Source organism: Oryctolagus cuniculus, chromosome 7 (genome assembly GCF_051225735.1).
Source record: "Oryctolagus cuniculus isolate XC-2025 breed Fujian yellow rabbit chromosome 7, ASM5122573v1, whole genome shotgun sequence".
NCBI classification, from domain to species: Eukaryota; Metazoa; Chordata; class Mammalia; order Lagomorpha; family Leporidae; genus Oryctolagus; species Oryctolagus cuniculus.
Window position 1 is genome coordinate 128,554,583 of NC_142873.1, and position 27,146 is coordinate 128,581,728.

General features: G+C 50.7%; 3 protein-coding genes across 9 annotated transcripts in view; 2 read left to right on the plus strand and 1 right to left on the minus strand.

Moving 5' to 3' along the window:
* ZSWIM5 (zinc finger SWIM-type containing 5) overlaps positions 1–3,198 on the plus strand; it is a 188,757-nt gene extending 185,559 nt beyond the window's left edge. For all 3 annotated transcript variants that reach the window (XM_008265350.5, XM_051857851.3, XM_051857849.3), the window contains one exon: positions 171–3,198. In XM_008265350.5, the coding sequence (XP_008263572.5) occupies positions 171–1,033 (863 nt within the window). In that variant the 3' untranslated portion in view covers positions 1,034–3,198. The remainder of the gene's footprint in view (positions 1–170) is intronic.
* A 719-nt stretch (positions 3,199–3,917) lies between these two features.
* On the minus strand, positions 3,918–7,169 carry UROD (uroporphyrinogen decarboxylase). 4 transcript variants are annotated; one of them, XM_002715141.6, is made up of 10 exons: positions 7,134–7,169; positions 6,397–6,509; positions 6,207–6,286; positions 6,068–6,130; positions 5,632–5,829; positions 5,360–5,521; positions 4,864–5,001; positions 4,638–4,738; positions 4,476–4,542; positions 3,918–4,152 (listed from the first exon to the last, which is right to left on the minus strand). In XM_002715141.6, exons 1-10 carry the CDS (start codon positions 7,151–7,153, stop codon positions 3,991–3,993), a joined length of 1,104 nt encoding a protein of 367 aa, XP_002715187.3. In that variant the 5' UTR covers positions 7,154–7,169; the 3' UTR covers positions 3,918–3,990. The 4 variants fall into 4 exon arrangements, with proteins under 4 accessions (XP_002715187.3, XP_089156905.1, XP_089156904.1 ...); XM_089300779.1 differs by having other exon boundaries at positions 5,955–6,130; XM_089300778.1 differs by having other exon boundaries at positions 6,397–6,551.
* Positions 7,170–8,125: 956 nt separating this feature from the next.
* On the plus strand, positions 8,126–16,210 carry HECTD3 (HECT domain E3 ubiquitin protein ligase 3). 2 transcript variants are annotated; one of them, XM_002715142.6, is made up of 21 exons: positions 8,126–8,607; positions 8,788–8,948; positions 9,176–9,268; positions 9,348–9,483; positions 9,764–9,879; positions 9,963–10,076; positions 10,223–10,305; positions 10,717–10,882; positions 11,065–11,146; positions 11,740–11,922; positions 12,037–12,089; positions 12,253–12,317; positions 12,442–12,545; positions 12,779–12,898; positions 12,995–13,084; positions 13,971–14,177; positions 14,401–14,530; positions 14,658–14,732; positions 14,840–14,921; positions 15,011–15,082; positions 15,226–16,210. In XM_002715142.6, the coding sequence occupies exons 1-21, from the start codon at positions 8,239–8,241 to the stop codon at positions 15,308–15,310; spliced, it is 2,586 nt and encodes an 861-aa protein (XP_002715188.1). In that variant the 5' UTR covers positions 8,126–8,238; the 3' UTR covers positions 15,311–16,210. The 2 variants fall into 2 exon arrangements, with proteins under 2 accessions (XP_002715188.1, XP_089156897.1); XM_089300771.1 differs by having other exon boundaries at positions 8,158–8,607; positions 9,980–10,076.
* Positions 16,211–27,146: the final 10,936 nt, after the last annotated feature.

Here is a 27,146-nt window from a genome sequence, read left to right on the forward strand (position 1 = left end):
GGCCATCCGGGACGCTCCCCTTGCCCTGGTTTGCCTTAGATCATCTCAAGCCTGCTAAGGAGAAGGGAGGACACATCTCTACAGGCCAAGTTCAGACCCTGCATGATAGTCTGGGCAGACCTGGATTGGGACCCAGATGGCCACAGCTGAGCTCAGGCTCTTCCCGACAGGTGTGCGGGCCCTGGTGAGCATCTTGCAGAGCTGGTACACACTCTTCACCCCGACTGAGGCTACGAGCATTGTAGCTGCCACAGCCGTATCCCACACCACTATCCTGCGCCTCAGTCTTGACTATCCACAGAGGGAGGAGCTGGCCAGCTGTGCTCGCACGCTGGCCCTGCAGTGTGCTATGAAGGATCCTCAGAGCTGTGCCCTGTCAGCCCTTACACTCTGTGAGAAAGACCACATCGCCTTTGAGGCAGCCTACCAGATTGCCATTGATGCTGCTGCCGGTGGCATGACCCATTCCCAGCTGTTCACCATTGCCCGCTACATGGAGCTCCGTGGCTACCCGCTGCGTGCCTTCAAGCTGGCCTCCCTAGCCATGAGCCATCTTAACCTGGCCTACAACCAGGATACCCACCCCGCCATCAATGATGTGCTCTGGGCATGTGCCCTCAGCCACTCTCTGGGCAAGAATGAGCTGGCGGCCCTCATCCCCCTGGTGGTGAAGAGTGTGCACTGCGCCACAGTCCTGTCTGATATCCTGCGGCGCTGCACAGTGACTGCACCTGGCCTGGCCGGCATCCCAGGCCGCCGCAGCTCTGGAAAACTCATGTCCACTGACAAGGCTCCGCTGCGCCAGCTGCTGGATGCCACCATCAATGCCTACATCAACACTACACACTCACGCCTGACACACATCAGCCCCCGCCACTACGGAGAGTTCATCGAGTTCCTGAGCAAGGCTCGAGAGACCTTCCTGCTGCCCCAGGACGGCCACCTGCAGTTTGCCCAGTTCATCGACAACCTCAAACAGATCTACAAAGGCAAGAAGAAGCTGATGCTGCTGGTGCGCGAGCGCTTTGGCTGAGAAGGCAGATGTCTCCCCGCAGGGCAGCCTGAGCTCCCAGATACGTCAGGTCAGGCCAAGGACCTGGAACATTGTCCACCCTGAGAGATTTCTGAGCACTTGTGGCTGAGGCCAAAGGACCACAGGGCTAAAGACAGAGAGAGTCTAGCTGTAGCCAATATGTCTGCCTTGGCAAGCTTTTCACCACAGCCCACTGTTCCTGGAGGAGCTGGGCCCTGCAGATCCATCAGAAACCCCACAACATGCCACCTCACGCCCTATATCCTGCGTGTCCTGGGCATTGGCCCTCCCCCCCTTGGCAAACACAGAACACTGTTCCATCTCAGGGATTGCTTAACCAGAGAAACAAGCATTTATGGTACTGTAAATACTATAGTATATGTGTTGCCAATTATTGTAAAGTTGTAACTATTTATAATTCCGTTTCTGATTTGATGGGCACTTGAAGTAGCTGTGGGTGGGAGGTTAGGCCTGTTTTCTGAGGAGACACAACCATTTCTCAGGTTTCCCTTGTAGAGTGTATGCTATTGGTAGCAGAAGAATGAGGGTGGCAGGGAAGAAAATGGCCAGTTGGAATAAATCCCAAGTCCAATCTATGCAGAAACCCCAGCCTGCTGATGAGACATCTATAGCCTGGTGGTAGGTGATGGGCATAGGCCAGGACTGGACTTGACTTTCACCTCATGAAGCTATGAAGACACTGAAGCTCCTGCTCCTGCTTCATACAGCTTCTCCAAGAGCCTGCTGAGCCCCTGAGAAACAAGTGCAGGGAGAAGACGAAGGTTTGGGAAGCTGCTGAGCTCATACTCATCTACTCTGACCACCTTTGTGTTAGAGAGCATCTGGTTTCATGTGTGTATGTGTGTGTGTGTGTGTGTGTGTGTGTGTCTATCTTCGTGGCTAAGTTGTTGGTATTCATTTGGCCTTTCCCTTGCTAAGTTTTAGCCTTAGAGGGCAAACCCCTAGCCAACAGCCACACTCTGCTATGTTCCTGCTACTTCCTGACCCCTGTGCCAAGCCTGGCTAAGTACCTGGGTCTATGTATGTAGATATATCTGTGCATGCCAGTCTGTATATGCACATATATCTTGATGTGTACTTGTTACTTTTGTGCCCAAGTGTGTGTGAATACATGTGTGTGCTGTACCATGGGTTTCAGGGTGACATATACATGTGAGAATGCCTATCTTGTCTATGCGTTTTTAATGTGTATGTGTATCTAGGCACACATGGGGGCATGTGTATCAACATATTTGTACCTGTGTGATGCCTGCTCCCCAGGGATCTGTGTGTGTGTGTGTGTGTGTGTGTGTGTGTGTAACTGAGGGTATTGCTTCATGTAGGTATGTCTGTGTAGTTCTGTTTGAGCATCTGCATAAATGTGTCCTTTTTCCTTTTGCCAGATCTCTCCTTCATTCCTGTTAGTCTCTCTCACCAGCTGAACATTGGTTCACCATCCCTGTGCCTCCTGAGGTCACCATTCTCTCTTGTTTAACAAGCTTCTGAGCACGCCTCCCTCTGCCCTGAGACTGACTGCTTTAGTGCTACAGTTCCTACCCTATCCTTGCTTTCTTCCCCTGTCTTTCTACCTCAGACTTCCTTTGCCTGCTTTTGTCACAGTCCTGTTGGTCACTGATTTGGAGGCTGGGGCTGGTATTCATTTGGCCTTTCCCTTCCTAAGTTTTAGCCTTAGAGGGCAAACCCCTAGCCGACAGCCACACTCTGCTATCTTCCTGCTACTTCCTGACCCCTGTGCTAAGCCTGGAGTTGTTTTAGGAGGTAGTTAAGATATTTGAATGAGTCAATTGGAGACCAGTGTCTTGGTGTTTCCTATTTCCTGTCTTAGTTCCTGAGTTGGGATGGGGCTTGATAGAGAAGGGGTGGTATAGCTAGAGTGTGAACTAAGGACCTGTCTGCTTTTTCCTTTGTTTGGTAAACTCTTTATGTCACCTTTTTTATTGCAAACTGACCAGTAAGTTGTATTTGCTGTTTGTGGCTACTGGAGTCTTACTGTCCAGCCAAGGGCCCCTACAACACCTCAGCCCAATGGGTTGGTCAAAAAGACAAGCCACTCCCATTTCTGTATCACAATTGCCCCTTTTTTAGCAAGTGTGTGAACTCACAGTGCTTTTCTATGAATAAATCATGGGTCACGTTTTCTAAAAGCAGATATTGTGTTCTCTCAATGAATTAGGCCTTCTCTCCCTTCTGCATTGCTCCAGCGTGGGTGGGGCGTTGACTCTGCCTACAAGGAGATGTAGACAGACAACTGAAGCCACATGAGACCCCTCTCTAGCGCTCACTGTTACCTCAGAGCCTTGTCTTAGGAAGTAGGTGCTATTGCGATGGCAGAAACCCCACGATCTGAAATAAACAGAAGATAATGTTCCTAAGATAACGCAGTGCCACCCTGAGCTGCCAGAGGGCTTCTTGGCTTCAGTGGCCATCTTACCCTGGTGACACACTAGTCTAAGGCTCCAGCCCTAAGCAGTCTCGCTGAGTCTATGTCCTTCCCATCTTTTGATCTCTCCCTCTCACTTAGAGCCCATCTTGGTTCCCAGGCCTCTCTGAAGTGTTGTGAACACTTCTGTACCCCTTTTGGGTCTGCTCTCCTCTTCCACAGATATAAAATTCTATCAAATTCACCTTTGTATGGTGTGGGAGCCGCCCCACCTCTTTCCTTGCAAATGTACAGCCCCAACCAGGAGGAAGCTGTACCCCACCCCCTGTAGCTCTGGGGCTTGGGTATATGAGAGCCAGGTGGTGGTGAGAACCCTGACGTTAAGTGCTAATATCTGAGCCCGAAGACTTACGGGAAGGATGCAGAGGAAAGCTCAAGGAAGGAGCACACGCTAAGAAGGAACTAAGGATCAGGGCACGAGTGTTTCATAAAACCCAACTCTGGAACTTTTATTCTCTGGAAACATCAAGTGGTACTTGAGGAGAAAGGTGTACACTCAGTTCTGTCGAAGTAGACGTGAGTGTCTGTGCACGGCATCCACAAAGGCCCCCACATGTTCTGGGTCCATGTCAGGATAAAGCCCATGGCCAAGGTTGGCAATGTAACGTTGTGGCCCAAAGCCATCCAGCATCTGCTGTACCAGCTGCCCGATCTCCTCCTGGGGGGCCAACAGGGCACTGTTAACCGAGTAGGCCGGCAAGCCTCTCCGCGCTGTACGTAACAGGGACACACACACACTGAGCTGCTGTCACTCGTTATTCACCCATTCCACAAAGCGTACTGGAGGCTAGCATGAGCCAGGCATTAAGAAAACACAAATCAAAATAATAAAAACGTCTGCCTTCCTAAGACTTAGATTATAGAGAGTAGAGGCGGGAACAGACAGACATAGTAAAAATGCACACACAATACCCACAACCATATCTATAGCCATAGGAGTACACAGACAAGCTCACAGACACTTAAAACAATGGTTGTTACCTTGGGTGCATATAGGGCGCAGGGGTCCAGGTTGCCCTGCAAGGTCACTGTCTTCCCCACACGCTCCCTAGAAGCAGAGCCAGTGCCACACTGTAATAACTGCCCTATGGCAGCTGCTCCCCCTGCTCTACCTCCACCCCAACGATGCACTCCATCACTCACCGGGCTTTCTTGGGGTCCACTGTCCAGTCAAGCCCAACTACCTCGTACCCAGCCTGTGCCAGCTCCTCCAGTGCAAAATGTCCATCCTTAGCAAAGATGATCTGGAGGAAAAAGAGATCTGAGGACACACAGGGCTCTGCTACACCCACTGACCTTTCTTGGCTGTACTTCTGCTGCCCTCCAGTGGTCAGCAGGCCCAGCTTGCCTCAACCCACCCAGTCCTTACCATGGGCACTGGTGCCAGGCCTGCCTCCTGCAGTCTGGCCTTCACTTGTTTAGCCACATCACGGATGTAAGGCAGTGCAAATTTGTTGAAGAGCTGTGGGCCTAGGTGCCCTGCATGGGACTCAAAGAGCTGCAATGCCTACAGTTAGGAGGTAGTGAAAAGAAATATAGAACACACAAACAGAAAGCATCTTAGGTTTCACATATAGAATGGCCTCAGTTTTCTCCCAAGTGACTTTTATCCCAGATGCTGCCTGAACCTATAAAGCCCAGTTCCAGTCAAATAGTGTTGCCTCCTCCAGATCCCAGCACTGGTTTGGTCTGAACACAAGAAGCATCCACACCCTCCTGCCACTGTCAAGGTGGGATCCACCAGATCACTGGAGGCAGCCATCTTCATGCCTGGCACGAAGATGTGTCCTCTTAGCTTTAGGAGACTGTTGCTTCGGGTCCCGTTGACTGAACCCCAGCCTATCTGTCTCTCTCTCAGGACTCACCTGGGCACCAGCAGCCACTTGTCCTACCAGATAGGGTACCAGAGCATCCGTGAGGATTTGAAGCAGCTGGTGACTGGCCTGAGGTCTTTGGTAGAGCCAGCGTTTGGCCTGAGACATGGTGCTTGAGCCACCACCCTCAATCATGTATGTCATCAGAGTCCACTGCGGAAGGGTACAAAGAGGATGTCACAGGTGCAAGACACGTCCTTCCCGTGCCTGCACCAGAACTGTCAGTGACCTCCCCCTCCGCAGTCCCTGCCTGTCTCACCCACCGGGGCACCAGCAAAGCCAATCAGTGGCACACGTCCAGCCAGCCGCTGTCGGGTAAGGGTGATGGCCTGGAACACGTAGCCCAGCTCAGAGGCCACTGTTGCTGGATCCCGTAGGCGTTCTAGGTCTTGTTCTTCTCTGATTGGCTCTGGGAAACTGGGTCCTTTGCCAGGTACCATGGTCACCTCCATGCCCAGTGCCTGGAGGGGAAAGAATATCTGGGTCCTCAACCTGGAACTCCAGGAGGTTCTGCTCAGCCCATTCCAGGAGGAAAGGAAAACGAGAATATGATTCAGCCAGACTCCATCTGTTAGCCTTAGCTTACCCTCTGTCCACTTCATAGGGTGATTGTTTATCTTGAACCTTCACTGAACGGATAGGACTTCCAGAGTCCTTTCCCTGTTTTTACCCATTCCAGGATCAGTTTTGAGTCGGTACCTGGGGTACAACAAGGATGTCGGAGAAGATAATGGCGGCATCCAGAGGGAAGCGACGCAGTGGCTGCAGGGAATTGGAAACAAGTTGCTAGGTGACAAGCTGAGGGCATAAGTCCCTCCCTCTTTTCTGGACCCCTCACCTGCAGAGTCAGTTCACAGCAGGCCTCAGGAGAGCGACAGGTGCTGAAAAAGTCCTGGGCAGCCCGCGTTTCCCTAAACTCTGCAGACAGGAGAAGGAAGACAGGGCTCAGTACTGGGGCCCGCTAGCGCCTTGCCCTACTCAAAACTCGCCCTCCAGTTTTACACAGATGCCCGAGTCCTGGCTCTGACCTGGTAGGTAGCGGCCTGCCTGCCGCATGCACCAAACCGGAGTGTAGTCTGTTTCCTCTCCCCAGGCTGCACGGAGGAACGTGTCATTCTTCAGCTCCGGAAACCCCTTGGGTCTGGCGGTCAGGTGGAGGTGGGGATAGTGTCAGTATGCTGGGCTGGGGGTTGGGGAAGGCGCTGGCTTTTAAGGCGGATTCAGTCTGGCACCGCTATCTGCCGCCTCCAGGCCAGTCCCCAAGCCATGGCTCCCCGCCCTCTGTGCCTATCGGGCGCTGCACAAGACGGTAGCAAGGGTCCCCACTGGGGCCTCTCTCCTACACGCAGTCCTCGTTCCCGACCTCAAAGCAACCGAAGGGAATTGGGAAGAAAAGATGAAAGCCCAGCAGGAATAGTTTGAGGGAGGCGGACCTTCGGACAAGAAATTTGTAGGAACCGGGGTGGCAGAGGGCTGGTGCCAGGGCCAGGAGCCTCCGACTGGCGGACGAAGAAGGCCCAGCGTTGACGATCCCAGAATAGGGGTTCTAGTTGGAAGTCCTAGGATAGCCCCTGGAATAAAAGTCTGGGGGACACAGTCCGGCAAGGAGATCCCAGGAATGAAGGTCCCTGCGTGGTTGCAGGATTCAGACTACTGGCGTTCTGGTTTGCTAGGTTCCCAGGGAATGGGGAATATACAGGTTCCTGAGTTGGAAGACTCAGATCAGAAGCCCCGCTAGCCGCACAGCCTACTTCAGAGAACTCACCCTAACCCGTTCGTCTCCATGGTATGTCGCAACTGCGAGCGCGTTCGCCTCTTGAACCTTAATAAGAGCAGACAGGCAGTCCAGGCTCCGCCCCTTCCTGAAGCGTCCCGAGGGCGTCGCCATTTTGGACGCCACGTGATCGGACTTCAGTGACAGTTCTGGGGCTGCCCCGGCTACCGCCTGTAGGACCCTAACCATTTTCCACCGTAAAGTCCGCTGTAGCGACGAAACACCAAACGTCCAAAGGCACGAGCTCCGCTAAAACTAGTTCTTACTGCTGGTGTCAGAAATGTGTTCATATCTGAGAGTCTGGAAATCCTGCCAGTTTGACCCAGGCCTCACTGTCATTTCCACTGCCCACGAGTCTAAGAATCTTATCCAGCCAGGAATGTAGCAGACGGTGCAAAAGAGGCTGTACACAGAGAACTGAACTCCTCTTCTGTATACTTCCGTTACCTACTCAGAATTGAGCACTGTGGTCGGTGCTAAGCGCGTCAGCCCCAGCTGGAGCCCCTTTAAGGAGTTACAGACTGATGAGAGACCAGACATCTGCAATCACATCAAAGTGGATACTGATGGGCAGTTTCTTGGGATGAGGCGTAACAACCAGAATTTTTCAAAAGCCTAAACGGGTCAGGACTCCTGTCAGTTGCCGGAGAAAGGGTCACCCCACTTTATTCAGCAGATTTGTACAGGTGCTTCTGGTTGTGATAGGACTCGCTGAGGACTGGAACGCGAAATCAGGAACTCTTGAGAACCAGAGAAATGTCTGCTAAGATGATCCAGTCTAGATGGTGACTTGCACGGGATAGAGGCAGTGGAGAGCAAATGGTAGTAGCACTGGAGATGGAGAGAGAAAATTTCATCAGGTCGCAACTCTGAACTTGATTCTGGTTGGCTGGGGAGGGGACACAGAGGTAGGGAACATTCTGGGGTATGAGTACCCAGGACCCCGCGGAGGTGCGCTTAGTCTAGAAATTACGGCAAAGGCTGTCGGTAGGCGGGGCAGGGCGTGGTGGGAAGCGCAGCCTGAGGTCGCGGCTGCAGCTCGCCGACTGGCGCGTCCCTCTGCTCGCCTCTCCCGGCTCGCCTCCGTCGCTTCGCCATGGCGGGCCCTGGCCCGGGCGCGGCACTAGAGTCCCCGCGGCAGCTGCTGGGCCGCGTGCGCTTCCTGGCGGAGGCAGCACGGAGCCTCCGCGCCGGGAGGCCGCTGCCGGCAGCGCTGGCTTTCGTACCGCGGGAGGTACTCTACAAGCTTTACAAGGACCCGGCGGGACCGTCGCGCGTTCTCCTGCCGGTGTGGGAGGCGGAGGGCCTAGGGCTGCGTGTGGGAGCCGCGGGGCCGGCCTCCGGGACTGGCTCCGGGCCGCTCCGCACCGCCCGCGACAGCATCGAGCTCCGGCGCGGCGCCTGCGTGCGCACCACCGGCGAGGAGCTATGCAACGGCCACGGGCTCTGGGTGAAGCTGACAAAGGTGCGCTCGGGCCTGCTGGGACCCCGCAAGAGACCCGCGGGGCCAGGGAAGCCCCTGGCTGTTCCTTCCCCTCCCCCATATTAAACTGGCATTGCGTTCAGTGCACTTTGCCTCGGGCTGGGCAGGGCGGCCAGCGGAGCAGTTCCCTGATGGCTGTCCCCGTCTGGCGCACGCCGGCAGGAGCAGCTGGCGGAGCACCTGGGCGACTGCGGGCTGGACGAAGGCTGGCTGCTCGTGTGCCGCCCGGCAGAGGGCGGGGCCCGCCTCGTACCCATCGACACTCCGGACCACCTCCAGCGGCAGCAGCAGCTCTTCGGCGTGGACTACCGGCCGGTGCTCAGGTTCTGCACCTGAAGGGGCAGGGGAGCTGGGAACTCCTGGCACGTCCTGGAGCACGGGCTATTGGAGAAGAGATGGCCAGAGCAGGAAGGGGCGGGGTCTGCAGGGGGCTTGGGTGGGACTTCTGGAGGTGTGGAGATAGAGTTTTGGAAAAGGCTTCGAAATCCGGAGATGGTGTTCTGCCGCCTGCTGATGCCTCCCCATCCCACCCCCAATTCTGTGCCCGCAGGTGGGAACAGGTGGTGGACCTGACATACTCGCACCGCCTCGGATCGAGGCCTCAGCCGGCGGAGGCATACACGGAAGCTGTTCAGAGGCTACTGTGAGTGATCTGGGCAGGGGCGGGGAGGAACGAGCCCAGGTCTGGTCCCAATCTTAATTAGGGGCTTGGGATTGCTTAGCTATGTGCCTCCGACGTGGACCTACGAGTGCGACGAGGACCTGATCCACTTCTTGTATGACCACCTGGGCAAGGAGGATGAGAACCTGGGTAGCGTGAAGCAGTATGTGGAGAGCATAGACGTTTCCTCCTACACGGTGGGTGCTGGGACTCCTCCCACTCCAGGCAAGATGTAGTCACAGCTCAGGGCTAGATCCAGAACCCCCACTTCCTGGCCAGAGCTACACCAGAACGCCCACAGGCCACACTCCAGCCAGCTCCTCATCTTGGGAGTCCTATAGGAAACCCGCCCCACCCCAGCCCATACCAATTTCCCCTTGAGCCTAACTCCACTGTGCTTTCTGTCTTGTGCTCCCTGGCCCAAAGCACGTACCCAGTCAGGGTGCTCACTGACTCCACTTCTCTGTCCAAAACCAGGAGGAGTTCAACGTGTCCTGCCTGACAGATAGCAACGCAGATACCTACTGGGAGAGTGATGGCTCCCAGTGCCAGCACTGGGTACGGCTTACCATGAAGAAGGGCACCATTGTCAAGTATGTAGGCTCTGGGCAGGACTGGGGGGCAAGCCACACGCCTGTGGGTAAGCAGACGTCAGGTGCACACTCTGACCCCTCAGGAAGCTGCTCCTCACAGTGGATACCACAGATGACAACTTTATGCCCAAGCGGGTGGTGGTCTATGGGGGCGAAGGGGACAACCTGAAGAAGCTGAGTGACGTGAGCATTGACGAGTGAGCAGGCCTACCTGGGATGGGAGGTGGGGCATGGTCCTGCAGTGGGGCATGGCTGAGCTTAAAAGCCTGAGTTTGGGTGGGACCCCAGAAGTCCTTGAAGGCCTGAGGCAGCGGTCTGAAGTGCCTCACATCCATCTCCTCAGGACCTTGATCGGGGATGTCTGTGTCCTGGAGGACATGACCGTCCACCTCCCAATAATTGAGATCCGCATCGTGGAGTGCCGAGGTGGGGCTTCAGGCTATAAGGGAGCTCCAGTGTGTAGATGGGGTCGAGCTGGCAGTTTGGAGAGGAGGGGCTAGGCCTGGAGCTGGGTAATGGCTGAACTAACTCCAGAACTTGAAGCGCTGGGGCTTGAGCCAGGTGGGAGGTGCCAGCGATAAGCTTGCCTTAAAGCCATAGCGGTGGTTGGGCTCTCCTGGACGAGGAACTGAGGTAGGGCCCTCAAGCGTTGAATGTTGTGATGGTGGGCAGAGGAACCAGCAAGAATGTAGAGGTGAGAATTTGGTACTAAGAGGGGATCCCAAAGGTGCCCAGTTTCTAGAGGATAAGGGGACACATGAAGGAGCCCTTCCCCGTTCTGAGGGCCCAGGGGCGGTAGGCACATTAAATGACCTCACTCTGACCCCTCTCCCCCAGATGACGGGATTGACGTTCGTCTTCGAGGGGTCAAGATCAAGTCATCCAGACAGCGGGAACTAGGGTTGAATGCAGACCTGTTCCAGCCGACCAGTCTGGTGCGATATCCACGCCTGGAAGGCACTGACCCGGAAGTACTGTACCGCAGAGCTGTCCTCCTGCAGAGGTGGCTGTGCTCCTGGGCCTACCTCCGCCTTCCCCACCCTGTGCCTTGTGTGTCTGCATGGAGGAGGTCCCCAGGATCTCACAGAGCGGGCTGTGGGCCCTGCCCTCTCCTGTTGGGAAGTTGGGAGTCTTCCTTCCATGCCAAGCTCTTCAGCTGTGGTTGCCTTTACTCACCGACCACAGGTTCATCAAGATCCTCGACAGTGTCCTGCACCACTTGGTACCAGCCTGGGACCACACTCTGGGCACCTTCAGTGAGATTAAGGTGAGCACAGCCAGTGCTGGTCTTGGCAGTCGGCTTCCTCTTCCTTCTCATGTAGCTGTCTAGTCTCAACAGCGAGTCCCTAAAACCTACGCTAGGACTGGACCCTTGCTGGGTCTGAGAACACTGGAAGAAAGCCAGGCACGAGTGGTCAAAATCCCAGCCGAGTGCGTGGCGTACACAGGGGCTGAGGGAGGGGACATGACAGATGGCAAGGCAGGCTGCCAGAAAGGTACATACTGGGAGTCCCCCACAGCTCAAGAAGATGAGACGTGTGCGGGTAGGTGTTCGTGTGACAGGAGGACGAGGCTAAGAGGGTAGGCAGGAAGCAGGCACTGTAACTGAGGCCCAGGCGCTAAAGCAAGGACTTGGTTAGTAGAGCCACAAGAAAAGCTATTAAGGTATTAAGTGAGGTCAGATGTATTATTTCACATGGCTCCCCCTGGTGGCTGGACTAAGAAAGGGCATGGTGGCAAGGAAGGCAGGGACCAAGCTTGGGCTGGAATGGTAGAATTGGGTCCAGGGATACAGGCAGGTTCCAGGGCCTGGACAGAAGCTGACTGCACACCGATCTTGCTCTGCACCTCTCTCACCAGCAAGTGAAGCAGTTCCTACTGCTGTCGCGGCAGCGGCCTGGCCTTGTGGCCCAGTGCCTGCGCGACTCCGAGAGCAGCAAGCCAAGCTTCATGCCACGCCTGTACATCAACCGGCGCCTTGCCATGGAACACCGGGCCTGCCCTTCTCGGGACCCTGCCTGCAAGAACGCGGTCTTCACCCAGGTCCGGACCATGTGGAGTCAGACTGATGGAGGGGCAGTTAAGGGCCTTGGGGGCTGAGCCAAAAGGGACCTGACAGGGTCTTGACACGGCTCCCTTCCCTGGCCCTTCCCCCAGGTTTATGAAGGCCTCAAGCCCTCTGACAAGTATGAAAAGCCCCTGGACTACAGGTACGGGCCTTGCTCAGGGCGCACGTGAACACACACAGACCCACACACTGCTCCTGGTGCCCCTCACCATTCTTGCTCTGTGGCCCTGCTCCTGGCTGCTCCTGGGGCGGTGAATCTCCCTGAGCCCTGACCAGCATGATGGAAAGATCACCTCTGCTTCCAGGTGGCCCATGCGCTATGACCAGTGGTGGGAGTGCAAATTCATCGCAGAAGGCATCATTGATCAAGGTGAGGCCCTGAGGGAGGGCGGCAGGTCCTGCCCGTCGCCCTGTTGGAATGGCAGGGGCTTCTAGGGCTGCCACTTGAGGAGGACACGAGTGTGAGTACCCGCCGAGGGCGCCTGTCGTTTCAGGTGGCGGTTTCCGGGACAGTCTGGCAGACATGTCAGAAGAGCTGTGCCCCAGCTCAGCCGACACCCCTGTGCCTCTGCCCTTCTTTGTGCGCACGGCCAATCAGGTAACCTCCCAGGTTGTTTCTGCTCTTCTGTCTCTGCAAATCCAGACTGAGCTAGCAAAGGGAGCAGAAGAGGGAGGGGCTGCCCAGTGAACCCGCCAAGCTAACAAGGAGAGGAGCAGCCATTGGACATTTGGGGCGAGGGGGAGGCATTCAGGACCCCTAATGGAAGATAGGCAGCTGGGGCAGGGAAGCAGTCGTCCCATGCCGTGCTAACAGCTCTGTCTCTGGGCCAGGGCAATGGCACTGGCGAGGCCCGCGACATGTATGTGCCCAACCCCTCCTGCCGAGATTTTGCCAAGTATGAGTGGATTGGACAGCTGATGGGGGCTGCCCTGCGGGGTAAGGAGTTCCTGGTGAGTAGCCTCATCCACATCCTAGCGAGCAGGAGGAGAGTCAGCAAACCCGGGCCGCTCAGGGTGGGCAGGCGGTGGCATGTGTTTGTCACACAGGTCCTGGCTCTGCCCGGTTTCGTGTGGAAGCAGCTCTCTGGGGAGGAGGTGAGCTGGAGCAAGGACTTCCCAGCCGTGGACTCTGTGCTGGTGAGTAGGGTCTGGGACCAGTGTTCGCTCTGCCCTGTCCCTAGAGTTCGTCCTCGCCTGGGCTGTCCTGCACCCTCTTCTACCATACACCTGCTCCCTCTCCAGTCCCATCTACTCCCATGGCTTTAACTACTGTCTCTATCACGATAAAGCCCTGACCGCCAGCCTCAGCCCCTCTCCTAAGCACAGGGACCCAGATGCACCTGCATCCTGGGCATTTGTTCCAAGGCAGCACCTCTGGCTCAGCGCTCTTCCTCGGCTCCCCAGTCTGCTGCCCTCCGTGGCTCCCTGTCTCAGATGGCATTGCTCCCGCTTCTCCCCATGCCAAGCTCCCAGGGTCACCTTCACTCTTCTCCCTCCCTCTCCCCTCACATTCTGTCAAGTCTCCCTCCTGGTCTTTCCACACGTCCATCTCACTACTGCCCCCTACTTCAGGCCACCTTTCTGACCTAACCACTTACTATAGAAGCCAGCGTCCCTGTCTCCGTTCCTCCCACCTGGTCTCCATGCAGCCAACGTAATGACTTCCCTGACCTTGTTTGAACTCTCAGAGGGCTCTGTGAAGGCCTCCGTGGTCCCTGTGTCCCTAGCCCCTTGGTTCACATTCAGACTACAGCCAAAGAGATTCCTCGGACCTTTTGCTCTAACTTTCTCCAAGATGTTCTCTGTCTTCCTGTAAGACTCAGCCAGCTCCCAGGCATCATTATTTAGGTTCAGCCTGGTGCCTTTCCTGGTCTCCACGTGCGGCATCCTCACACCCATTGCCTGCCTGAGGCTGCCTTGCCCGGCTCTCTCTGCTGCTTCCCCGAGAGCACCTCAAGGAAAGACAGGGAGTGTGTCTACAGCGAAAGGCTGATCTCCTTGCCTCTGTCCCCTTGTCTCCCAGGTGAAGCTCCTGGAAGTGATGGAAGGAATGGACAAGGAGACATTTGAGTTCAAATTTGGGAAGGAGCTAACATTCACCACTGTGCTGAGTGACCAGCAGGTGGTGGAGCTGGTCCCCGGGGGCACAGGCATCGTGGTGGGCTATGAAGACCGCTCTCGTTTCATCCGACTGGTGCAGAAGGCACGCCTAGAGGAGAGCAAGGAGCAGGTAGTGCGTGAGGGCCGGCGGATCAGAGAGCTTTGGACCTTCTTGAGCCCCAGCCCTTAGTAGCCAGAGCCCAGCCCGACAGGCCATCAGAACCTATCCTGGAAACTCCGGCCCCCACCATCCTGTGTCCCACGTTACTGCTTATCAGAGGGCTGCAGATGCCCACAGTATAAGCTGGGAGTTGTGCCCTCTTCCTCAGTCAGGCATCCCCCCCTACCACCAGGTGGCAGCCATGCAGGCAGGTCTGCTAAAGGTGGTGCCACAGGCTGTGTTGGACTTGCTGACCTGGCAAGAGTTGGAGAAGAAAGTGTGCGGGGACCCCGAGGTCACTGTGGACGCTCTGCGCAAGCTCAGTGAGTTCCACACAGAGGGGTGTGTGGGGCCAGGACAGGGCCGCGCAGGAGCACAGTGCGGGAGGGTGGGTCTTGAGGACTGGGATGGCTGAGACCTAAGAAGGAAGTCTGGTCCTGTCTCCTCCAGCTCGGTTTGAGGACTTCGAACCATCTGATACACGGGTGCAGTATTTCTGGGAAGCACTGAACAACTTCACCAACGGTCAGTGCAGGAGGGCGGGGCGCCACTTGCAGGACAGGGGCAGGGTAGAAGCTGCAGAACCTCCCCTACTGCTAGCATACACGCTGATTTCCTCCTCGTCCATCCAGAGGACCGGAGCCGCTTCCTGCGCTTTGTCACGGGCCGCAGCCGCCTACCAGCACGGATTTACATCTACCCAGACAAACTGGGGTGAGTGCGGAGGTGGGGTCTGCAGGTGCTGCAGCCGGCCTCCTGCACAGACATAAATCATCCTACTCTGTGTCCCTGTCTACCTCCAGCTACGAGACCACAGATGCACTGCCTGAGTCTTCCACCTGCTCCAGCACCCTCTTCCTGCCACACTATGTCAGGTGAGTTTTCCTAGGCTCAAGCCAGGGGGCAGGAGAAGATGGTGTCCTTGGTGGGGGAGGACTTCTGGCACAGAAGTGTACAGGCTGGAGGCCCATCCCCCTGGGAGTGGTGAAGGGGGCTGAGCAAGACCTCAACCCCGCAGTGCCAAAGTGTGTGAGGAGAAGCTCCGCTACGCTGCCTACAACTGTGTGGCCATCGACACCGACATGAGCCCTTGGGAGGAGTGAGGCGGTGCCTTGGGATAGCGTGGGCTGGCAGCATTGCGCCTGCCCAGTCCCACTTGGCTTCACCCAGGGCGAACACCCCTGCCCTGCACCAGTGACAGCTGCCGCCTGATGTGAGCAGACGCCTTCAGAAACCCAGAACCTGGCGCCTTGCTCCTGTGTGTGGTTGGAGTTGACACTGGCGGTGCAGCCCCGCAAACCCACAAGCCCTACTCGTGCTGGGACTTGCTTCCCAAGGTGTTTAGCCTCCACCGGAGGAATCTTCCAGACAAGCCCAGCACAAGCTGCCAGGCCTGAGCTACTTGAAGGGGGCTGCCTAGCTCCCCACCTCGTGGACTTAGCTTCCATTTTTGGCTCCACCTCTTTTCTCCTTTCTTCTGGCTTCAACTGTGACTCAAAACTAAAAACTCTGGATGGTGATGCCAGCGGCTCCTGAGCAGGGGTCAGGATGGCTAGGGAGTGATGGTCATCCCCCGTAGTCGCCTGCTCACGAATAAAATGGCTGAGCGCCACCTCTGTCACATACTGGTTTTTCTCCCGTTCCCTCATAACCGAGGAGTGAGCTCTGCCCTTCCTCCAAACCGGTCTCAACTGACAAAGTGTCGCCACCTGCCCTGGCTCAGAAGCTATGTCCATTCAACATGAAACCCATCACCACTACCCCACAGTCACTCCTGCATCACCTGCAGCCTGACTTCCCGTCTGCTGTTTTTTGCACAGTTTAAGGCCAGTTATATCCTCTCTGAAATGAACAGTTCCCCAATATCCAACTCAAAAATAAAGCCTATTCTGCACGTTCCTGCCCCAGCCCTGCGCTCGAGGGCCTCTGGGACATGCCTTCAGAAGAAGGCCTTACACATGGGAAAGTTGAATAAATGAATGAATTCATTCCTTCAGAATGTTTTTTGGCTCATAGGGTCTGTTTATTGGGCTCTGTGCTAGGCACAGGAAGCACACAAGGAAATTGCTGTACGCCAGAGAGCTAGAGAAGGCTCTTCCAGGACTTCTGGGCTCTGCTGGGGGAGCCAAGGAGAAGTGTGTCAAGTTTCTTGGTGACAGACATTCAGTGGAGCTGAGCATGGACTTAAAGACGATCCTGCTCAGAAAGGGAAGAGGAGGGGAGGCCTGCCCTAGCATCACTCTGGGATGCGTGTGGCTTTCGATTTTGAGGATGGGAGGCCGCTTTTGGAATCAAGTGGGTAAAAGAATTTCATAACAGAAGGCAAAGTTAGCTGGCTGACAGCCAGGGGGAGCCCACCTCACTGCCACTCCCCAACCTACGTGCAGCTGCTACCCAGCCAAGGTGCAGTGTGTAAGGACCAATCACCGTGAGGGATCCCGTGTGGGTACAGTTCCTCCACTGTGGGCAGGCACAGCTCAAGCACAGCCCCGGGGTCCCAGCTGTCCCACCCTTGCAGCTGTTCCCCGCGTTGTCCTCTAGGGTGAGCCCTGACACTGTCCTGGCCGTGAGATTTGGGAAGTGGCGCTGAGCCCTTCTCTGTGCCGCGCTCACCCTGAAGCTGGAGAGCTCCCCCAAACACAGCTTAGGACCCCAGCTCAGCTTCCCCAATGGCCCCCATCCTGTGCCTGCCAGGCCCCTTCCCGACCACCCAGGGAACTGAGAGTTAGAACCGGAGACCTCCATTCTCAGCCGGCTCTGCTGTTCCCAGCAATCTCTCGCCGGTAGGGGGCGCACCTTTCCTGTCTCTGTCCTTTGCCTGGAGGAGGTAGCTTCCAGGCCCGGTGCTGGCCTCGTCTTCGTGGCCTGTTCGCTCCTGCAGTGTATGTTTTGTAGTCTTTTTTGCATTTAACTGATCATTCATTCAGTAAACAAATATGTATCCAGCACCTGTTTCAGGCACCGTTCTAAGTGCAGGGATAAAACAGTAGCTAATGCAGAGATAACTTCTGCCTTCGTGGTATTTAAACTAATGGGAGACACATATAGCAAACCAAATAACCATAAAGACTACATTTAATACCATCTGTGTAAGATCTAAAAAGGAAAAATGCACATACTAGTATCATATGATCAGGGGTCAGAACAGGATCATTCTAACCAGTGGGACCTGATGAGATGCTGAATTCCTAGGGAGACTGGGGATTTAGCTTGACGTGACTGCAACCATCTTGGACATAACCATCATCTTGCCCTCCAGCTGCCGCAGGTGTTCCTGGAGGTCATCCTCAGCACTATGACAGGGTTTAAAAAAAAAAAAAAAGTCCTTAAGATTACCTGCCAGGCTTGTCTTGCCGGGCCAGACCTTGGGATGTCCCTTATCTAACGTCTGAAATGTTGCTTCTTTTCAAAGGCCAGGTGCTGGAACGGGCATTTTGTGCAGCAGTTACAGCACTACTTAGGATGCCTGCATCCCATATCAGAGTGCCTGGTTGACTCCAGTCTACTCCTCTTCTCATCCAGCTTCTTGCTATTGCATGCCCTGAGAGATAGAAGATGAAACATCAAGCACTTGGGTCCCTGCCATCCTGGAAAGAGATCCTGATTATCCTGATTGAGTTTCTGGTTGCTGGCTTCAGCCTGGCCCAGCCCTGGATGTTGCTGGCATTTGGGAAGTGAAGCAGTGAATCAAAGCTTGATCTCTAGCTCTGCCTTTCAAATAAAATAATAACTATAATAATAATAATAAAATAGGGGCTGGCAACATGGTGCAATAGTTAAGCCACCACTTGGGATATTCGCATTTTGTATCAGAGTGCCTGAGATCAAGTCAGCCTCCTCTTCCAATCCAGCCAACTGCTAATGCACACCATGGGAAGCAGTAAGTGATGGCCCAAGTATTTGTGTCTCTGCCATCTGTGTGAGAGACCTAGATGGAGTTCCTGGCTCCTGGCTGTTGTGACCATTTGGGGAGTGAACTAGCAGATAAAAGCAAGCTCGCTCGCTTGCTCTCTCACCTTTTCAAATAAATAAACACTTTAAATAAATAGTAGAAGTTCAGGTGCACTCCAATTAGCCACAGACTGCTTCTATCTATAAAATACTTTTATCTTGCTTGGTGCCACAAGGATCTGTTGTCTTGTAGCCACCCAACACCTCACTCTGTCCCTAAGTATTCCACAGTAAATTGCATTCTACCGCCCTCCTCAGTCTCCCAGCCCCTTCCAGCCAGTTGCCATAAATATTGTCTTATACAACTTTTGCATTACCTATTTTATTATTTCCTTGGAGTAACTTCCAGAAATCACTATCAAACTGCTGACTTGTCCTGTGGTAAGGATAAATTAATTTTTCACTCCCCTTAGTATCTATTTCCTAAACCCTTAGCACCTATAGGCATTAACATTTAATATTTTAAACAATTTGATGTCCTGAAAAGTGGCATGATTTTTATTTTAATTTCCATTGCTTTATTTACTATATTGTCAGTTTTCTTTATTAATTAGCATTTGTGTGTTTTGTTCATTTTTATTGGTAGATTTTATTTTTCCTATTGATTTATAACAATCTTTGCATAGTATTAAAATAATAAAAGCTTGAGAGTAGGCATTTAGCCTAGCAGTTGAGACACCCACGCCTCACAATGAAGTACCTGGGTTTGATTCCCAGCCCCAGTTCCTGTCTCCAGTTTCCCACCAATGCAGACCCTGCAAGATGGCAGAGATGGCTGAAGTGTTTGGGTTCTCACCTCATACATGGGAGACCTGGAACACCTTTCTGGCTCCTGTTTCTGAGCTGGGCCCAACCCCAACCATTGTGGGCTTTTGGAGAGTGAACCAGAGGAAGAGGATGGAAGCTGTCTTTCTCTGTATGTTTGTCTCTGTTTCTCTCCTTCTGAAGTGAACAATTTTCAAATACAAGTTTGACAGTGACTGATAACCCTCTTAGTGCAAAGCAGTGTGCTAAGTGCTTGCTTTATTATCTTGTTTATCTTCTCAACAAACCTATGAAATACTGTTATTATGCCCCTTTCTAGATGCCCATTTCTAGAAACCTAGTGAAAAGAGGATTTAAGTAGTTTGCCCAGGATGGGTAGTAAGTGATGACGCTAGAATTTGAAGAGGGTCTGTTATCTATAAACTCAATCTAGGTCTCACATGGGTGGCAGGGATGCAAGTACGTGAACCATCATCTGCTGCCTCCCTGATGCCTATCAGCAGGTAGCTGGATTGGAAACAGAGTACCTAGTACTCCAACTAGGCCCTACAGTGTGGGATGCAGGCATCCCCCACAGTGACTTAACCACTGGTCCAACGGCTCTCCCCCAGATTCCACCTTTAAAAAAATATTTATTTATTTGAAAGGCAGAGTTACAGAGAGACCTTCAGATCTTCCATCCACTGATTGATTCCACAGATGACTGTAATGGCCAGGGCTGAGCCAGGCCAAAGCCAGGAACTCCATCTGAGGCTCCCACATTGGTGCTGGGGCTCAAGTACCTGGGCCATCTTAGGCATTAGCATCCCTGGGTGCATTAGTAGGGAGCTAGATCAGAAATGGAGCAGCCACACAAACTGGCACCCATGTAGGACGCCAGTGTCACAGGCTTAATCCACCATGCCATAATGCTGGCCCCCAGATTTCCACCTAAAATAAGGATAATTGTAATGCCTCCCTCATAAGGTTGTTTGTGGTGTATAAAGAAACTAATTCATGGGATGAGTGTTGGCTTAGTGGTTAAGACACTACTTGAGATGTCTGTACCTCACATCAAATTACCTGGGTTTGAGTCCTGGCTCTATTTCTGATTCCAGCCTCCTGCTAATGTACACTCTGAGAAGCAGCAGGTGATGGCTTGAGTTCTTGGACGCCTTCCATTCACATGGGAGACCCAGATTAGGTTCTAGGTTACCGGCTTTGGCCTGGCCCACCCCTGGCTGTTGTAGGCATTTGGGGAATGAACCAGTGAGTTGAGGATCTTTCTCTGTCTCTCTGGCTTTCAAATGAAAATAAAAATAACAATTTTTGTTCCAAAAAACTCTGCCACTGTCAACTATAAATTATAGGGAAATATAAGAGAAACAACAAAAGTAATAATTATTTAGTGGACTGTGATATAAAGCATTAGGAAAAATGGGGATTAAATTGCTTTCTTTAATGAAAAATCTTAATGAGAATACTTTGAAAAGAGCTTGCCTCTTTTTTCTTGTGGTACATCTTATAATTTGCAACAAGCAATTTCTCTATGCCTTGAAAAATTGTCACATTCCTTTCTAAGTTTGTATCAGGTAGTAACATTTTATTCTCTATATTTTCAGTTTCATGAATTCCCTTAATGTGAAGGTTTTTGCTGCCATTGCTTCTTTTGGGACATCCTCATCCATTTTATTAACACTTTCTTCATAAATGTAGATAAGTTGACTAAATTCCTCTGGCTGCATACCCACGGTCCATCATGACAGCAGGGTCAGCATTCCCACAATCAGCTATTTTTTCTCTAACCCCATCTACTCTCAATTTTAGTTCCACTTCCAGCATTATCATTTTTCATTTCTTTGCTGCACTTTCATTTTGTTGACCAATTCTTTTTTAACCATTTTTGTAAATTGCCATGTGCTTGTATCACTGGACGACAAGGAAGCAATACAACTATACTCTTTAGTGTCTGTATAAACTGAACAAAGGATGAGCAATGACCAACAGATTTTGAAAGAAATGACATGGTTTGATCACTGCTTATGATGCACATCTAAAAAAAAAATTTGACAATTTTGACAGTATTCTCATATGAAAGAGAGTGGTTTTGGAGGACTTTACTCCACCATTTTTACTAATGTCAGCTACTCCTTTTGTATTTGCTTCTAAAGTTACTAAATAGAAAGTTTAGAAAGATTTAAATCAAACACAAGCCCAAAATCTCCATAGCCTCTATAAGACTTTAAGACCATATAGTGGCCGGCGCCGCGGCTCACTAGGCTAATCCTCCACCTTGCAGCACCGGCACACCGGGTTCTAGTCCCGGTCGGGGCGCTGGATTCTGTCCCGGTTGCCCCTCTTCCAGACACAGCTCTCTGCTGTGGCCAGGGAGTGCAGTACTTGGGCCCTGCACCCCATGGGAGACCAGGATAAATACCTGGCTCCTGCCATCGGATCAGTGCGGTGCGCCGGCCGTGGCGGCCATTGGAGGGTGAACCAACGGCAAAGGAAGACCTTTCTGTCTGTCTTTCTCACTGTCCACTCTGCCTGTCAAAAAACAAAAACAAGAAGAAAAAAAAAAAAAAACACCATATAGCTTTCAGTGTGGTGTTCTCCCTCTCCCCACCATTTCTTCCTGCCCAACTTTTTCTTATTCCCAAAGTACATTTTACCTTTTAATATACTGTAACTTTACTTGCTTATTATTTAACTTCAAGATTTATACTGCCTTCCTGCTAGAATGTAAGGTCCATATGGGCTGGATCTTTATTTTGCTCATCAATGCATCCCAAGAGGCTAAAACTCTCCTTAGTACTTGGTATATAATAGGCACTCAATAAATAGTTGCTAAATGAATAAAGGCTGGGTCTCCAAAACCATATTTTCCAATTTAAAAAACACAGGAGAAAGATCAGCCATCTGGAAATTTTTGTTTACAATAAAGTGAGGGAAAAGAACCCGATTGATTAAATCACATAAACTGGCCCATCAGTTTAAAATATGAATCCAGATCGTGACTATTAAAACCACCACCAATGAAAATTCTGCATGCTTGAAAAGAAATATTGAAGTCCTAGGTGGTGAAAATTCTTTCCATGCTCTTTATATTAAATGCTGTAGCATTATTTGCTCTCTAACTTACCATGACTCTACTAGGCAAGAACTGGGTTTATGAACAAAAATAAGATATAAATATTTGAGATCTGCCATTGACTGCCAAAAAGTAGAGTTTCTCTTTTCAATTTTGTCTTTCACTCAGCATGCTAAAAACAATAATTCCCTATTTCACTGACAAGTCCACAGCCAAAAGGAGTAGATGAATATTGTGATGTGGCCAGCAAATTCCCAAAGAGAGCATCTAGCAGACTGTGGGAAGAATATTTGTGAGCCAAGGCCCAACTTTTGAAAGGTTTCTTTTGTCTCCCACAGTTTAAAGTTTGCCCTTCTTAAATATTCCCTCCCCTTACTACCCTCCCCAAGACATAAACACATCCCTTGGGTAAAAATTGAAAACAATCACTGTGAACAGAAAACAAACATTATAGATTGCAACTTACATTTAATAAGAATTTACTAGGTATTTCCTGTGAACTTAACAAATAATAATAATAATAAGCTTGAGGCTAAGCATGAGGGATAATAACATGACTTGACTTAATGAAAAGAAAAGGAGATGTCAGTGACCTAGGCTCTCAGCCCAGTTTTCCCATCACCAAATGGGGAGGCCAAAAGAAAATTTATGAGACATTCTCAGTTCATTTCAATTCTATTCACATAGCACATACCAGGTCCTGTGCTAGATCTTGGGGAGAGTGGAGCTAAAGCTAAATAAAATAAAGCTTTTATCCTCAAAGGGTTCCTACTGTGACAGAGATGACATGAAAAAGGGAATGACCATTTTTTATTTAAGGTGAGTGGCATAATGTATGTACTAGAAGCAGTGGGAGCCAGCAGAAGGAACCAGTGAGTTCCTTCTCTTTTGCAAATAGAACTTGTTTTATTTCAATAATTGATCCATTGTAATCGCTGAGGCCACTGTGTGGGGACAAGAGAGGGGGAACTTTATTTCTTAGTCTCTTCCTCATTGGACAGAGCCTTGCTGGTCTCCTCTTTTCTTGGCATGAAGGCGCTCTTCATGGTTCTTGTGCACTTCCTTGGTTTTAGACCTACAGTCCTTAGCCAAGAGCTTCTCACAGGCCCCATCTGCCTTCTGTGATTACTTCATTTTTCTCCTGAGGGTCGGGGGTGGGGTGAGAGGAGGCAGGGAAGCAGGGGAATAGTTCAAGAAGGACAAGCTCTCTAAACTGTGGAAGACAGAACACATTTTTCAAAAGTTGGGCCTCGGTTCACAAATATTCTTCCCACATTCTGCCAATGTCTACCTCTTGAGAATTCACTTGTTTTTAAACATGTTTTCCCTTCACTGTCAGCAGAGGTTATGATAGGCATGGTAGCCAGTCTTCATAGATCCCCAGTATCTTCTGAGCAGCTGGCACAGAAGTCACATCCTTCTCATTCAGATTACCTGTCTGGCATCTGAGCACTGGGGGTGCCCTTTCATTACCCGTCCTGCAGGCCAAGATGACTTTCCAGGACCGAGCCTGGAATGGAAAGTCACAAGCTTGCAGATGATCAGTCCACCTTTGATCAGCTTCCAGATCTGCTGAGAAGAGCTGCCTTTGGTGATTTCATTGGTCATACTGAGTTCCAATCAGACCTTCTTTTTGTCACAGAGGAGGAGGACACTAGAAGCAGCCTCTTTTGAAATCTGGGCTCATTTGACTTCAGACAAGGTGGCAAAAGGCTTAAAGTCTTTTTAAAAATAATTTTAATTTATTGTGTTACTTATTTGAAAGGCAGGGAAGTAGACAGCAAAATATCCTCATTCTATATAATATATATAAACAAAAGCTTGCAATAGTTGGGGCTGGGCCAGGCCAAAGTGAGGCCTGGAATTCAAGCTGAGTCTCTCATGTAAGTGGCAAGAACCCATCACCTGCTGCCTCCCAGGGTCTGAAATAACAGAGAACTGGAATCTGAAATACAGTAGCCAGACTCAATCCTAGGCACTCCAATATGAGATGTGGGTATCCCCAAAAGCATTTTTTAAGTTGTTTTATTTGAAATGTTCTATTAGGAACATTTTATTATTATGATGTCAATTTTGATTCATACTTTTTAAAATAATGAAGCCACTTTTAAAAAGCAAGAAATCAGGAATTGAACTGAATACCAGCAGCATTTGAACCACTGTGTCAAATGCCTGCTCTCCATAAGCCCTTAAAGTGTGCTCTATGGACGACTGGGAATCCCTAAGGCTCTTGCAGGGCTCCTGTCAGTAAATCTTAACCCTCGAGTACACAGCTTTTTAATATTCTGTGTGTTTACTCACAGAATACAATGCATGCAAAAGTATAATAGTATTCTCTAGGAAAAGCTCTTGTGTGATTGAGTTTTGATTTGAACTTTAAAAAAAAATTATTTATTTTGGAAGTCAGAGTTACAGAGAGAGGGAGAGACAGAGTGAAAAAGAGATCTTCCATCCACTGGTTCACTCCCCAGATGGCTGCAATGGCCAGTACTAGGCCAGACCAAAGCCAGGAGCCAGGAGCTTCATCTGGGCCTCCCACATGGGTGGCAGGAGGCCAAACACTTGGGCCATTTTCCATTGCTTTTCCTAGGCCATTAGCAGGGAGCTGGATCAGAAGTGGAACATCTGACACAAACCAATGCCCATATGGGATGTTAGTGTCATAGTTGGCGGCTTTTTACCATCTACATCACAACCCCAGAGGGGCTCCCTTGCCCCATTTTGAACTCTTTTCATGGAACACTGTATTTATCTGAAAAAAAAAAAAAAAACAAAACTGAAAATTATGGCTAACAATATATCAAAATAAACAAAGTGAGCCAGTCGCTTCAAGGAAATCCACTAACAGAATTTTGCTGCCAGTGATAATATGTGAGCTTTCAAAAGAAAATTAGAATTTTGGAAAATTTGCATTAGTCATCATAAAGCTTATCAGCTTTCTAATGTTTAAGAACATTTCTGATGAGATTGGTGGTGCTATTAACAAATGTGATTTTTTTGAAGATTTATTTTATTATTTATATGAAAGAGTTACACAGAGAAGCAGAGGCAGAGAGAGAAAGAAAGGTCTTCCATCTGCTGGTTCATTCCCCAGTTGGCCGCAACAGCCAGAGCTGTGCTGATCCAAAGCCAGAAGCCAGGAGCCAGGAGCCTCCTCTGGGTCTCCCACGCGGGTGCAGGGCCCAAGGACTTGGGCCATCTTCTACTTTCCCAGGCCATAGCAGAGAGCTGGATGGGAAGAGGAGCAGCCGGGACTGGAACCGGTGCCCATATGGGATGCTGGCACTGCAGGTGGTGGCTTTACCTGCTACACCACAGTGCTGGCCCCTTTAAAATATTTTTATAATGAATCAGTTTGGGGAAAATCTATGTAAGTCAGTGAAACAGTATCTTACAAATGATCAATATACCAACCATGCAAACCATGCATGGGTTAAAAAAAGAAACATTCAAAGTACAATTATTGTTGTGACAGAATATGAAATGTTTATTGATGTAAGTTCAGATTCTATGTTGTAACAGGCCTTTAATAAAGTATGACTTACTAAGTTTTGATATAGTATCAAAGAATACCTACAATTATCTGAAAAGGCTATTAAAATTTATCTTTTCCAACTGTGTATCTGCGTGAAGTCAGATTTTCACCATCTAACTGAACCAAAACAACGTATCAATTGACAGAAGAATCCAGCTGTTTTAGGACATCAAAGAGTTTTGCAAAAAGGTGTGATAATGGCATTCTTTTCACAAAACTTAACATTTTGAAAATAATGTTACATTTTTTTCATTGATATGTTGATGTTACCAAGCAGTGGCTTTATTGTTTTTTGCTTTTATTGATTTGAGAGGCAGAGAGAGAGAGAGACAGAAACTGAGAACTCCCATCTGCTGGTTTACTTATCAAATATCCCCAGTTGGGAACTCAATCCTGTTCTCCCACATGGGTGACAAGAAATCAACTACTCAGTCATCACTGCTGCCTCCCGGGGTCTGCATTACCTACCTGAAAGTGGAGTCAGGAGCTGGATCCAGGAACCAAACTCAAATACTCCATCCAAGGTGGGATGCAAGTGTACTAGCTGGGATGGCTTAATCGCTACACCAAATGCTCACCCCTACCAACCACTATTTATAATTGGAATTGTCTATGTGTGTGTGTGTGTGTGTGTGTGTGTGTATAAAATTATCTTTTTAAAACTACATATGAGAACATGTATATTATTTTCATTTTTGAGGTGAATTACTGTTTTAAATTTCTGGTTGAAATTTTTAATATAATAAATGCTAGTAGATATAATCCATATAAGCAAAAGCTCTTTGGGGTCCTTAATCATTTTTAAGAATGTAAAGGGTCCAGAGACCAAAATGTTTGAGAATTGCTCCCCTGTTCCACTTCTGATCCAGCTCCCTGCTAGTGCTTGGGAAAGCAGCAGCAGATTGTCCAAGTGCTTGGGACCCTCACCCGAGTGGGAACCCAGATAAAACTTTTGGCTTCAGTCCCCTGCTTTTGTGGCCGTTTGGGGAGGGAACCAGTGTATCAAAGACCTCTCTCTCTCTAACTTTTATTTTTATTTTTTTAATTTTTATTTATTTATTTGAAAGTCAGAGTTACACAGAGAGGCAGAGAGAGAGAAAGAGACAGAGAGAGAGAGAGAGAGAGGTCTTTCATCCGCTGGTTCAACCCCCAACTGGCCGCAATGGCTGGAGCTGTGCCGATCCGAAGCCAGGAGCCAGGAGCTTCTTCCAGGTCTTCCCATGCGGGTGCAGGGGCCCAAGGACTTGACCATCTTCTACTGCTTTCCCAGGCCACAGCAGAGAGCTGGATTGGAAGTGGAGCCGCGGGGACTAAACCGGCGCCCATAGGGATGCCGGGGCTTCAGGCCAGGGAGTTAACCCCTGCACCACAGCGCCAGCCTCTATAACTTTGCTTTTCAAGTAAATAAAATAAGTCTTAAAAAAGAAAAGAAAGTTTTTACCCAAGACATGCACCCGACTCTTCCTCTTCAAGCCACTGTTCAGCTCACTTTCCCAGGGAGGTCCTCACTGACCTCCGTCCCTACTCCCAGGATGGCTGGGTCCTCGGGTTAGGATGTTCTGGCCTGCGAGGGCATCTGATGGGTTTTTTCGCCACTAGTCAAAAGTTGTGGCACCCA

Bases quoted from the DNA above. Each gene is read 5' to 3' on its own strand.
- UROD (XM_002715141.6), bottom strand. From the start codon at position 7,153: ATGGAGACGAACGGGTTAGG. The intron at 6,510-7,133 runs GTGAGTTCTCTG...CCTGACCGCCAG, and splicing joins ATGGAGACGAACGGGTTAGG to ACCCAAGGGGTTTCCGGAGC. The intron at 4,153-4,475 runs GTAACAACCATT...TTGGCCCCCCAG, and splicing joins GCGCCCTATATGCACCCAAG to GAGGAGATCGGGCAGCTGGT.
- HECTD3 (XM_002715142.6), top strand. From the start codon at position 8,239: ATGGCGGGCCCTGGCCCGGGCGCGGCACTAGAGTCCCCGCGGCAGCTG. The intron at 8,608-8,787 runs GTGCGCTCGGGC...GCACGCCGGCAG, and splicing joins TCTGGGTGAAGCTGACAAAG to GAGCAGCTGGCGGAGCACCT. The intron at 13,085-13,970 runs GTGAGTAGGGTC...CTTGTCTCCCAG, and splicing joins CAGCCGTGGACTCTGTGCTG to GTGAAGCTCCTGGAAGTGAT.